Genomic DNA, 13,560 nt, shown 5'->3' with positions numbered 1-13,560 from the left:
GGCATCATCATTGCACTGGGGGAACCATAGCACTTGTCTAATAGTTACTTAAGCCAACAAGAAGAGAGGTTGTTCAGAATTCTCCTGGGGAACCAAGTGAGCAACTCAGAGGCAGGCTGTGCATGTTTCCTTTCTATGCATTCTCTTTACTTAGTAAGAGAACATGAAGTGGCTGCCTTTGCAATGCATTCTGGACTACAGTGCTAAGGCAAGACAAAGAAAAATGCTTCAGAAAAGTGAGGCCTAATGAGTATGTGAGTAGAGGCCTGCCTACACTCAGCTAGTCACAAGTGGAAATCTCACTACATGTTTTTGCTTTTGTAGAGATGGGTTGATCATGGTGTAGAATAGATTGGTTCTGAGGCTGTGCTCTTCTCTCTCTCTCTCTCTCTCTCTCTCTCTCTCTCTCTCTCTCTCTCTCTCTCTCTCTCTCTCTCTCTTTTCCCCAGCCTCCTCTGTGTTACTGAGTTAGGTCCTCAGAGTGATGAAGGAAAACAAGTCATTTTCTTCACGCCATTGGAAGAATCCTCTATCTCTATTGTATGAACCTTACAATAGTTAACTTTTTCATAATTAAAAAATTTTGATTTCAAAGCGTTCTGAATTCTGAGACCCCACCCCACACGAGGTACCATGAAGGGGCACTAAAGTGCATTTTGATGGAGGGGGTAGAGTTCAAAGGTGCTGTCTAAGCTAATAAACAAGATGACGCTGTTTCAAAAAGAAAGGCAGTTCCGTCGATCTCAGCTGAGGGAGGGCAGTGAACTGGACCCTCACCAGAGGATTGTCCTAACTCTTAACTTTAGAGAAAACTGCGTAAGGACCTGCACATATAGACTCATTTGTCCCAAATAGCAAAAATAGGCCTATCTCATCCTTAAGAAAGTATTTGCAAATCTGCTTAGTCATGATCATAAAAATGTGGGTGGATTCCAGGTGCAATCCTTGTGGGCATGCTCTGTGGTGCTAGCGGACATAACTGCAGCTTCAGTGAACATGCTGTTCATTTTCATCAAAGCGTGACTTCTAAACTACCATAAATAAAATACACAAGAAACGATTCAATCTTTTTCTTACAATAATTACTTTTACATTAAAAAGTCACCATCATCTTCAGATATATCGAAAATTAGGACTCTAAATCTGAGTATTTTCTAGTCTTAGTTAACAATCTTGCACAGGCCCGATAATCTAAAACTTGGAGCTATGATCTGCATAGCTTGGCAGGGTTCACACAGTTTGACAGGTAGTTAACTGTGAGATAGGCATTTCTTTTTTTTTTTCAATTTAGCATTTTCTATCAAAACAGTTCAAAATCGTTTAAAATCCCCACAGCGACTGTATTTTATTTGTGCCACACCACAGTTGAGAAGCTAGAAAGGAAGGAAAAAGAAATATTGTCTGGAAGATTAATCACAGTCCAAATATTCTTGGTCTTCGGGTTAAACGACGATGAGCCCAGCAAATGCAATACAGTGGCTTAAATAGAAGGTTTGGTCCTGAAACAGAATAATTTAAGCAACTAGACAGGGACCGTCTCCACCACGGGGGCTTTGATGCATTCTTCGTGCAATCGGCTCTTTTCGGCAAGGCTCAGAGAATTTTCTGCAGGGTGCTCTGACATGTGGCTGTCACCATTCAATGTGGAGACAAACCCTTCCTGGGAGGGGCCTTTCAAGTATGAGTGAAATTCCACTTGGGGAAGATTGGACCTGTGTTCAGGATACAAGGTGTTACAGGGCACCCCACTCTCATTCTCGGGAGTGGGGCAGCAAACAATGACAGACGGGTTGGCAGCCGGGTAGTGGGAGGCCCCGTAGGCCTCTTCCGCTTGCCTGGCATAGTCAACAAATCGCTCTGGGGTCATGGTGTAAGGCACCAGCGACAGGGCACCGTTTTTGACAGTATCTCTTTCAGAATAGTTGTCAGAGATCTGGCTAGGAGTTCCCGGGATGTGGCTGTCTATTTGGTAGTACAGAGTTGAAGAGCTAGCGTAAAAGGAAGCATTTTTTGTGTGGCTTTCATGAACAGCGGTACCATCAGAGTAACAAAGGACGGAAGGAAGAGGGACGACTTCAGCGTGGGCTCCGAGCCCTTCTACAAAGCTGTCTCCCTTGTCCTCGTCGTCATCTTCTTCCTCCTCCTCCTCTTCCTCCTCCTCCTCTTCTTCCTCCTCATCCGATTCACTGGGGGCCAGGCTTTGTGTGCTCGAGTCGGTGACTCCACTGCAGAAACTGCTTCCGTCCTCTTCCTCCTCCTCCTCCTCCTCCTCTCCTTGGCAATCCAACTCCTCCTGCAGGTGCAGCACTGTGCCCTGGGGTTCGGTTTCAATCTCAAAATTGTCTGCAATGGAATATTCTACAGAGTGAGCGACGGGGCCCATGGCAGTACTGTGGGCGCTTATCTCACCGTGGCAGCCGTTCAGCGTGGGGATTTGCTGCTCCCGGTTTTTCTCGAGTTCGAGTTTCATTATTGTGTGCAAAAAATGAGTCCGGACACGGATAGGATTAAATTCAATTCTACCTGCTGTGTTACTACAGCCTTCTTTAGTGCAGCCACATGGGAAAGACATCCGATCCACCTTGGAAGGAAGAACACAGATTAGCACCATGCAACTATTGCAGACCAAATCAAATCAAGGGCTTTCTAACAACTCCTCTGAATTAAGCAATGCAGTCAAGTCCTACTTAGGCCACAGCCAATGACGAATAAGCTGCAAGTGAAAAATGAGCAGGAGAAGTGAAGACTTACCAATGAGCTGGTTTTAAATGTATATTTAAAAGAGTGGTGGGCTGTGGATATAAGCGAGAATTTACATTTCCCTAAGCCCTCCAGTGCTTTCTTGTTTTCCACTCTCTACTTTTCCTTTTCTTTTGCATTTGATTTTGTTCCCATTTTGCAACTTGGGGTTCCCTTCCGTTGCATTCCAACGCACCCACCCACTTTGAAGTCACATGCAGACTGTTCTCCCAGGCTGCTAGACTAATCTCACTTCCATGACACCACTGCCGCGCTATTGTGTTCTTTCCTTTGCATCTTATGAGATGACCTTCACTGCTCCAGGTATCTGGGATGACACTACTCAGGGGCCACAAAATGCCAGACTGCTCAAGTCTCACTGCTTTGCCTTCTCAGTGGGTCCTTGTGTTGCAGCATATTTTCACACTGTGTGGAGACGTGTTGCTGTGGCTGGTGTGATTAGAAAGCTGAATGGCCAATAGCTAGGAAGAAGAGGATAGGAAGGAGGAGTCTAGGTGGGTGGGATTTGCCAGCAGACTGGGAGCAAGTTGGACGTGCTGTACTGAGGAGAGGAAACCGAGCCACGTGGCAGAATGTAGATTAAAAAATATGGGTTAATTAAGTTATAAGAGCTAGTTGGAAAAAAGCCTAAGCTAAGGGCAAGCTTTCATAATTAATAATAAGTCTCTGTGTTGTCATTTGGGGGCTGGCGATCCAAAGATAGTCTGACAAGAAAGCCTGCTACATTTAATGTTGGGGAATATTTGTTTACACTGTGTGAACATATGTCACTACGACTGGTTTAATAAAGACCTAAATGGCCAATGGGTAGGCAAGAGAGCATAGGCGTAATTTCCAGGGAGAGAGAGGAATGCTGGGAACAAGAAAGGTGGAGATGCCAGGGAGACAACGCAGAAGTCGGACATACAGTACAGAGGAGAGGTAACCGAGCCATGTGGCAGGACGTAGATCAATAGAACCAGGTTAATTTAAGTTCTAAGAGCTAGTTGGAAAAAAGCCCAAGCTAAAGCCAAGCTTTCATAATTAATAATAAATCTCAGTGACGTTATTTGTGAGCCGGCAGCCCAAAGCAAAGGCTGACTACACCACTGATATGTAGTAGATACAGGTCCCTTGACCTGCTTCCCGCTTGAGAATAGAAGCCCAACTCAAATAGACTTACCCTGTGCCAATAAATGTAGCAGCAGGGAATCCAAAGGCCTGTAAGCTGAAGAACAGCCCAGGCAATTTAGTAAAACCCTTTCCCAAAATAATATGTTTTTCAAACATTAGCTCAGTGGGGGTAGAGTACTTGCCTATTGTGTGCACAAGGCACTGTACTCAAGACAGAGAGGAAAAGGAGAGAGGGAATGGAAAGGGCGAATGTGTTTGCATCAGCTGAGTGGAACAGAACTGTCCTTTGCTTTTAGCTGCCTAAGTGACTTTCTCCTTTTAAATGAATAAAGCTATTCCGGCATAAAGTAAGAAGAGATAATCAATTACAAGGCTCTGCTGAATTATAGATGGACAGGGCCAGAGAATCACCTTGTCCAGGAATTGGTAAACTACTGCTTTTCTTTTTAATTGGTTTTCAACTTGAAGCTTTAAAAAGTGTAATCACCAGGCAAAGCTGGCGAGGCCATTTCCCACTATTAATTCATATGAAGTCAAATTTCAGGCTCTGTGGAATGACATTGACTTTTCACTGTTTATGAGGATATTCCCAAACTGAAAAAGTCCTCTCTTTACCCTTTCCTCGTGTTCCTCAAGCCAATCTTCTTGCCCCAGTAAGACAGGCACCCTTTTCTTGTTAGGAAACCTTAGCAGCCTTGAGTACGTGCTGTGAATTGTAACTTCACATGATTTTTTAATTGAACATTTGAGTGTTCGCATCCATGTCACCCCAGTGCTTTGAAGAATGAAATCTATCACAAGTAACAGATAAACACAGTAGGTATGCCCCGGTAAACCTTGTCACAAAAGTATGTCTAGTTAGATTCCACTCGACTGTGGGTTTGGCAACATCTCAACCTGTTCACTGTGGAAATGACATTGAGCACAGCGTTTTCCTGGAATGCCTACTTCAGATAAGGTAAGAATGCAATTTAGTCTTTTAAGGTTTGTCTGACTGGGAACTTCTCCAGTAGTCCGTATCACTGGTGATGAATTATTATTTTATACCCCATGGATGGACCAGAAAATATGAACTCAAATGGAATAGACAGTGTCCTCTCCCAGACTGCATGTAAAAAAAGCTAAAATAAGCGATATAATGACATAATCTGGGATTATGAATCTTTCAATGAACTCGTCTGCAGTTTGAGTTGCCATTCACAGTATACACAGCAGGTATAGGCATATCATGAATACCCTTGAATTAGGGTTTTTTTTCCCCTTGAATTATGTGTCTTTCCTTTCCAGCATTTTCCACCCCCAGGTTAAAAAAACTCAATATACACAACATGACTGCTTCTTTCTGGGGTGGCATGTGACATGTTTTCTTCAGATGCCCTGAGATCCCAGCCCTTACCTGACACTTAATGCCTGCCAGGCTGCAGGTACATGTCTCTGGATCACAGAACACTCTGCAGTCACAGCCACAGTCCTCTCGAGACAGGCGGATGGCTCGCAGCTCATGTTTTTCTTCCACGTCGATCTTCTTCACTCCAGAGGCACGCAGCAGGGCTCTCCGTTTTTTGGTGGGCAGGGGTTGTAGGAAGAAGTATTCATCTACTTCTGTGTTGTCTAAATCAATGTCATCATCGGAAATGTCATCCACTGTCAGAGTGCTAGCCTCTTCAGATTCCACTGTGCCATTCTTTGTCATCTAGAGACACAAGGAAGTAAACAGGGATGTCATTTGGGCAGAGTCCAACATTCCCACTTCAGTATTGCTGAGGATGAGCTGAGCTGTCACATACAGAATCTGTGCAACCACAGAAGTCAGAGGAAAGAAAACAGTGATGTCAAAACAATTGGCTTCGTAAATGCTCTGCTCACAAATGATTGTTAAATGCAATTCTTAACCTCCTAACGCCAGTGACTACAGTCACAGCTTGAGTGACCACAGTGTGAACAGACCAGAGGTTACAGACACCGACGCCTGAAAGCTGTCTTTACATTCAGCTCATGGTGACATCTCTGATGTCAGAGAAAATGGGCCCTGGTACAGAGGTGACCACATCCCAGTGGGAGCCATGACCACCTTATTCAGCAAACATCATGTCCTTGGAATAATATGTCTGTCTTTCAGGCCCCAGCAAAGTGCACATTCAGGACATAGTGTTGCATTGTGCTGCCAGGATCACACACACCGGTTATTACCCAGAACGCTCCAAGGAGGAGGGCTTGATAGACGTAATGAGCCAGGTCAGCATGCTCTCAGTCAGACAAGGACATAGATTAGTGCTGGCAAGGACTCATCAACCTGCAACTGAGACAATAAACCGGATTCTCACAGGAGTGCATGCAAACCTCTGTCCAAAGGCTTGCTTCCTATGTAGCAGCTCTTGTGGACACTTATTCCTTGCCTACGTATGATGGCTTTGCCTATTTATATTTCTCTTCTATATTAATCTCATCCATCAGTAAGCCCTGGATATGTATTTCATTTGTTATTATTATAAAAACTATTGTTTTCTTCATACAAAACAGTTAGAAGAAGTTTTCCCTGAACGTGACCAAGATAATTTTTTTTTGGTGGGGAGTAGCCCAGTAATAAAGGCAGAAACTTCATAAGAAATAAATCATGGAAGTTCTAAATATGGAAGGAATTTTTAGTTATTTAACTTATTGCCTTCCAAATTTCATTAATTATGGCTCTTACCATGCCTGATGATCTTGACAATTCATCCATTAGACTGAAAATACTCTGGAGACATCAGACATTATGCTTTCATCTTTATAGAAGGAGGCAATATTTAGATAGGAATATTTACTACCAGACAACAGCCTCAGATTGTCCAACTCTGAGTGTACTGCAGAGCAACATTAAAATGATATTTTTGTACTCTTGTAGAGAAATTTCTTCTGGGCCACAGAAGAAGCCCAGGAATAAGTGTACCCTAAGAAACACTGCAAAGGGGCCCTGGGAATGTTTTCAAAAGCTAATTCATTATGTATTGTGAGCATTTTAGAACTTGAGCCTGTGATCTCTGAAAGGCCTTATTATTGGACATTGTTTCTTAGTAGGGTCTGTTTTTCCCCCCGCTTCGGCACTTCTGTGAAAGTGTGCATATGTGGACATGTTTGCATAGGGGTGCATGTATGTGTAGGTCAGGGGTTAATATTGGATTATCTTACTCTACCTCTCTCCATCCTAGTTTTTGAAGGTCTCTCACTAAACCTGGAGTTTCCTGTTTCATTTACACTGAGTGGACAATATGCCCCCAGGATCTGTCTGCCTCAACTTCCTCTGTCTCTGTTTGCTATACCTAGCGTTTTACATGAGAGCTGGGGATCTAAACTCAGGTCCTCTTGCTTGTGACACAAGCACTTTCTGGCTCAGCCTTCTCCCAAGCTGGGCATCCTTTATGTATGTGCTTTATGTATAAACTGTGATGCCCAAAACCGAGGTGTTACCTTGGATGTGGTTAGCGTTTCGATTAATTCTCACTTACTAGCAAGCTGCATGTTTCCTTGTATAAATATCTGATTTTTCAGAGAAATTCAAATGCATAACCATCTAACACACTGAATCTTTGCTGAGTGAAGCTTTATGAGACGCGGAGGGGCCCCTTTCCCTTCCTGTTCCTCAGTGGCACCGAGATCTCTTTTAGCTAATCCCTGGCATGTCTATGGGAATCTTGGCAAGCTTCTGACTCCAGGGTACATGTAGGTGCTCATTCCAGTATATTCTTCCCATGTCATCTCCATGTTTTATTATACTATATTTTACTGTACATTATACTATAATGATACTTTGCATACTTAGTTACAATGTCACAACAAAATCTATAGCTTAAATGACTAGAGCCAGATCTTGCAAAAAGGAGGTTGCTATTATAAAATACATGAAATCTAAAAATCAAGATAAATCAAGGCCAGGTGAGGGAGGCCTGTAATCTCAACACTCTGAAAACTGAAGGAAAAGAGTGTGGGTCTGAAGTTAGTGTGGACTACGTAGTGAAACTTTTCTCACCAAAAAGGAGTAAACAAAAAGGAGATTTTAGCAAGCATTTAAAAACAATAGCAAAACTGTTAGGGCGTCATAACCAATTGGCAACTAACAATTAAGAAAAATATTTTAATATCAGTATGTCTGTCGGAAGATTCAGTTTACTCTGAATATTAATGTCCCTAAGAATAAAATTCTGGATCTTGTATAATTCATATCCTTCAGTTATAATAAGTAATTTCATTTCAAAATAAAAGTTTGAGTCAAAATTCCTTCTCACTTAGCTACACACTGTTTCCACTCTTGTTCAAGAGCTGTAATCTACTTTTTTCCAAATCACCTACAACATTGAGGTGATCTTTCAATGTTTGCTCCCCAACTCTTCAAGATCCTTTCTAATGAAGACTGGGGACAACCTAGCTGAACTTGGACGACTGGCCATGTGGCCCAGTTTCTGGTTTCTATGTTGCTTCTGTTAGTTGCTTTCCCCTCCCATGTCTATGGTGAGGTAGCTCACAAAAGCCCTCGAAGAGAAGAAGATCTTATTTGCAATACCATCTGACAGGGCATAGTCCACCACAGCAGGGAAGGGAGAGAGCTTTTCACTGCTGGGAAGGCCAGGAAGCAGAGAGCAGGTAGCTTGCTTTACCTCTACTCTTCCTACTAATCCCATGAGATAGTGCCACCTACATTTAGAGTGGGCCTTCCATCCCAAGTTAATCCTTCCTGAAAACACTGTCCCAGACACGTTGCCTCCTGGGTAATTCTAAATCGAGTCAAACTGACAATGGAGACCCACTGTCACTGCTGCCTGTGAGACATACTCCCTACCAGGCCTTTGAACTGCAGTCGGTACCCATTATTTTTTTTTGTAAGTCAAGGCTTAAAGCACCTTGTTTAAATGCTCTTTTCAGATTTGAGTGCTACAACTTGCTGCTTTCAAACGTACCTCCTCCATGAGAGCAATACAGGAGTCAGCCAAGAAGCTCCCTTATTTTTCTCTCCAACACATATCTAATTTACTCTCAAGATCCGGTACAAAGAAATCCAGGGGCTTATCCAGGATTGCCTCATCGGCTCTTCCTAACACATCTACTCCATGGCCATCTTCATTGCTAAGAACATTCAGGTTCTACAGGACTTCTCTCCCATGACATGAGCACCACTTTCAAGTGTTTTTCCTTGCTCAAAACAGAATCATTGAATTGTCTTATTTTATCCATCAGTGAGTCTCAGGTTTTTTGTGACCTCTCCAGTGCAGACTGATATGAGCCTGCTCGCATGTCAAGTGCTCTTTGCCGATATCTCCTAGACGTAAAGGTTCTATTGGTACCTGGTACAATTCTGGGACAAGCTAATATACTATTTTGTTGACTGGATGATTTTCATTTGGAATGGTTAAATTGAAAGTATTTGTTATTGGACATGCTATTTTAAATATAAAATAACTTTTTAGACACATAACATATACAATAACAAGTACTTTCAAATATACACTCACTTTTAATGTGATTCAAAGCCACATAAAGCCTTCAGAATTGGAGTAAATATTTGCCAAATATATATATATATATATATATATATATATATATATATATCCCCAAGCATTAATATATAAAGCATTAAAAACTAGCCATTCCAAATTAAAATCACTCAGTCAACAACAACTAGGCACATTAACTGGTCAGTTCTCAAAAGAAAGAAAATACAAATGGTCAATAATTACACGAAAAAATTCATTTTTCTTAGCAATAGGAAAATGCAAATTCAAACTACATTGATATTCCATTTCAACCTGGGTCAGAATTCATATAATTAAGAAAACAAATGACAGAAAAGTTCAGGAAAGATGTCTGGAAAAAAAGAACATGTGTGCTCTGATGGTAGGAATATAAATTAGTGCAGTCACTATGGAAAGAAGTATGAAAGTTCCTCCACAAATATCAAACAGAACTGTCATATAATCCAGCAATTCTACTCCTGGCTATAAACCTAAAGGAACCTAAGTCAATATAGCACAGTGATTGATACTTGGACATCCATGTTTGTTACAGCGCTGTTCACCATAGGTAAGTTATGGTACCAGTCAAGATATACATCAACAGATGACTAGATAAAATATGGCACATATTCCAACAGAGTTATCATTTAATTATAAAGGAGAATAACATTGAGTCAATTGTAGGAAAATGGATAAAACCAGAGATCATCATGTCAAGTTGAAGAAAGGCAGATTCAGAAAAATATATTTTTTCTTATATGCAAAATCTAGAACTAATATGTTTACTTAAATATATCACATGTGAATATTGTCATATATGTATATATGTCATGAAAAGAGAAGAGTGATAATACTAGGGAAGAAGGGAACTAAAGAGAGGCAATTGGGAAAGGAAAGACAAATGCCACCTGTATTCTCTCAAATGCAGAGTCTATCTATCTATCTATCTATCTATCTATCTATCTATCTATCTATCTATCTATCTATCATCTATCTATCTATCCATCCATCTATCTTCTATCTGTCTATATATCTATATATCTATCATCTCTCTATCTACCTATCATCTGTAATTTCAGTATGTGGGAAGTAAAGGCAAGGGGATTATAGATTTGAGGTCTGCCCACATACATACACACACACACACACACACACACACACACACACACACACACACACACATATGTTTCAAAAACCAAGCGGGTAGAGATGTACTCTGGTGACAGAGTATTTGACTATCAACACACACACACACACACACACACACACACACACACACACATAAAATATCAGCAGTGTCAAGATCAATCTTGGCCATAAACTCTGGTTTGTATGTGAAACAAAGAGAAATTAGAAGTGGAGGTGAGAGAGAAGCAGTAGAAACTGGTATGATGCAGTAACAGCAACCTGTTGAATCTGTGTACCAGAGGCTAATGGAAGCATACGACCTGCATTGGTGCATTTAGCATCACACACCCTCATAAGGTAGAAATTATCACTAAATCTGTTACCTAGTGAGAAAACTGAGGCACAGTTATAATAAATAATTTGCTTAAGATCATAAGGCTACTAGGTCATGATCCTAAATATCTAATTACATACAGCTTGTACTGCCTGCAGCCATGGTAAATAGACACACATTTTACATAATTGACAATTTCAGGACAGGCATGTCCTGCTTAGTCAGTGAGTATGCTGGCACATAACCCAATCACAACAGACTGGAATAAACAGGCAAGGAATCTGATCATTTTTAACGCTGTTCAGAAGGATTTCTGAGCTAGGGTTCACACAACACTCGAGAACACACAGTAGCCACTTAGGAGCGGGGCTGGCACACTTGTGAAAAAGGAAAACGGTCAGAAATGTAATGATTTACTGGCCAAAGGTACCTTAGTGGGTTGGAGCCAAGAGGTGCCACAAAGTCACGCCATGCAACAGGGCTCATGTTAGAGGTTTATTGGGGCAGGACGGGTGTGTGTGCATAGGTGGCCTCTGAGCTAGAACAGAAGGAAGAGAGAGCTGGGAGGGGAAGGCTCTTTCATTTTATAAGGGGGTATGGCGCATGCACATAGGGTGAGTGTGCGACTCACGTAGGGAGAGTGCGCGACTCATGGATAGTAACAGTGTCGCACCTTGGCTTCAGTTGCTGACATGTTCTGCTGTCATCTCTGGGTCCTCGAGGGCAGGCTGGTGTAGATGCCTGAATGCTAACAAGAGGGAAACTTAAATCTGAATTTGGGTGGAAACTCCACCCACTGAGCAACTGGGTTTCAAAAGTCTGGTACAGAATAGAATATGATACATTCATTAACCTGTATGCTATCCAGATGACTGGACCCACAGAATCACTCCCATTCTTGGTCCATAAGCAATGAAAACGTGGAAATCAATGCCAGTCTTTAAACTGAAGCTTCTCTCTTTTCTTCTGCCGTAGCTGATGAGTAATTTATTTGTGATTTGATTTCACTGTTTTGATCTTATGTTCTTCTTCTTTTTCTATGCATTCATCTATTTCATACTGCTTGAACTGTAAAATGTAGTCCTGAGTTGGGTCTCTGACAACTCTGAACTTGGGACTTTATTTTTGAACAACTGTGTAAATGCATTCAGACTCACTCTGGGAACAAAAGCACTACGGCCTGCTTTAGAACGATAGACTCCAAGCATTTGAATGTTACAAATGTGGACCCATGAGAAGTAGTAGTAAGCCATTTCAGTAGCTAACATTTTGCACGTCTAGACACACCAGAGACACATGACACAGTAGTGTGAGAAAGAGAGGGGACTTTGTATCGAGTCAAAGGCAGGATGCCCAAAGAAAACAAATGACATTCAGCTTCTTTTTTTCCTCCATTTTAATTGTAGATTTAATTTTTATTTCCACACAACTTACTTTCTTTTTGTTTTTATTACGGATAGTTTCATATTGATGATTTGAATTATTGATAATTCCATGCACATAATAGGTTTTGAACAAATCCATCAGCATTCTCGCTCCTCCAAATCCTTCTCTATCTCACCACTACTTCCTCTCCCAACTTCGTGTAATCCTGCTGTCTTTTTTTTTTAAGTACACGAAGCCCAGTTAGTGCAGCATTTACATGCACAGGTGTAGGACCATGCCTTTCAACTTTATTTTACCACATTCAAAAAGCAGACAAATTCTACTGTCAATGCAGCTTATGATCCAGGCAGTATGGTATAGATAGATACATGCAAATTAAAGAAAAAGATAAGGTGTGAGAAAAATAATGACATCAAATTACAAGTCAATCACTCATCCCCTTTACAGAGTCAAAGCAGGAGAAAAAGCTTCACTTTGAATGATTGCCATTTATTTCCATTCTATTTCACTGCTTATGAACCAAAAACTGGATTGATTCCATGATTCCAATAATCTGGATAATATGTAGGCTAATGAATGCATTGTGTTCTAGGAAACATAAGGTTAAAACTGTTAGTGCCAGTAAGTACACCAAAGAACTAATTCCATACGAAATGGTTATGATGAGGAGAAAATGATGAAAATATGGATGAACTCAAATGTTAATACAAAATAAAACTGAAAATAAGATCACTTAAATAAAGCACTCAAATGGCTTGTCTGGTAATAGAATGTTCTGGTCCTTACAAAATCACTAGCACATATAAAGATTAAAGTGGGAATATGACTGAAAATTCATTCTGTTCTAGAAGACCAATTGCCATCCAGCACAATCAGGATGCTGCTTCTGAGAGTGAGCCGAGCTGCTGCATGTTCAGCATCAAATACTGAATTCCATAATTGTCTCAATTCATGGGATGACAAAAATATTTATTTTATAGTTGGGAAGACTGGTGCTTGTAAAAGGTAGTTTGTCCAAGTCTAGCTGAATGACTGATGTTACTCACAATCAAACTCGAGGTTTATTCAACCCCAAAGTCTTTCCTGATAGTCAGGACCAGTTTAGAGAGAAAAACCTTAAAACTAATCGTAGAAAATGCTTACAGTAGAGTTTTAAAAAAGCAAACAACAAACAACCAAACAAACCAACAAAAAAATAAAACAAAACCGATCAAACATGAAATCACTGAATAAGAGATAGATCTAAGAGTTGACCTTGGTTCAAGAGAGGCCAAAGGTACAAAGAATGGTCCAGGCTTCCTTCAAATGAGATCCTTCAGAAATACGGGCTATGAATCAGACACAGAACAGAGAATA

At 41.0% G+C, this 13,560-nt stretch overlaps 1 protein-coding gene across 3 annotated transcripts in view; it reads right to left on the bottom strand.

Annotated features, from left to right (window-relative positions):
- Window positions 1–391: 391 nt before the first annotated feature.
- The window catches only part of Csrnp3 (cysteine and serine rich nuclear protein 3), a 193,443-nt gene continuing 180,274 nt past the window's right edge, over window positions 392–13,560 (bottom strand). The window contains exons 4-5 of one of the 3 annotated variants that reach the window (XM_006977159.4): window positions 5,270–5,566; window positions 392–2,581 (exon numbers count right to left, since the gene is read on the bottom strand). In XM_006977159.4, the coding sequence (XP_006977221.1) occupies window positions 1,523–2,581; window positions 5,270–5,566 (1,356 nt within the window). In that variant the 3' untranslated portion in view covers window positions 392–1,522. The remainder of the gene's footprint in view (window positions 2,582–5,269; window positions 5,567–13,560) is intronic. The other 2 variants (XM_015996010.3, XM_015996011.3) reach the window with 2 other exon arrangements.

This window comes from Peromyscus maniculatus, chromosome 4 (assembly GCF_049852395.1).
Source record: "Peromyscus maniculatus bairdii isolate BWxNUB_F1_BW_parent chromosome 4, HU_Pman_BW_mat_3.1, whole genome shotgun sequence".
Taxonomy (NCBI): domain Eukaryota; kingdom Metazoa; phylum Chordata; class Mammalia; order Rodentia; family Cricetidae; genus Peromyscus; species Peromyscus maniculatus.
The sequence above is the reverse complement of the archived record's forward strand: the minus strand, read 5'-3'. Positions and strand labels throughout refer to the sequence as shown.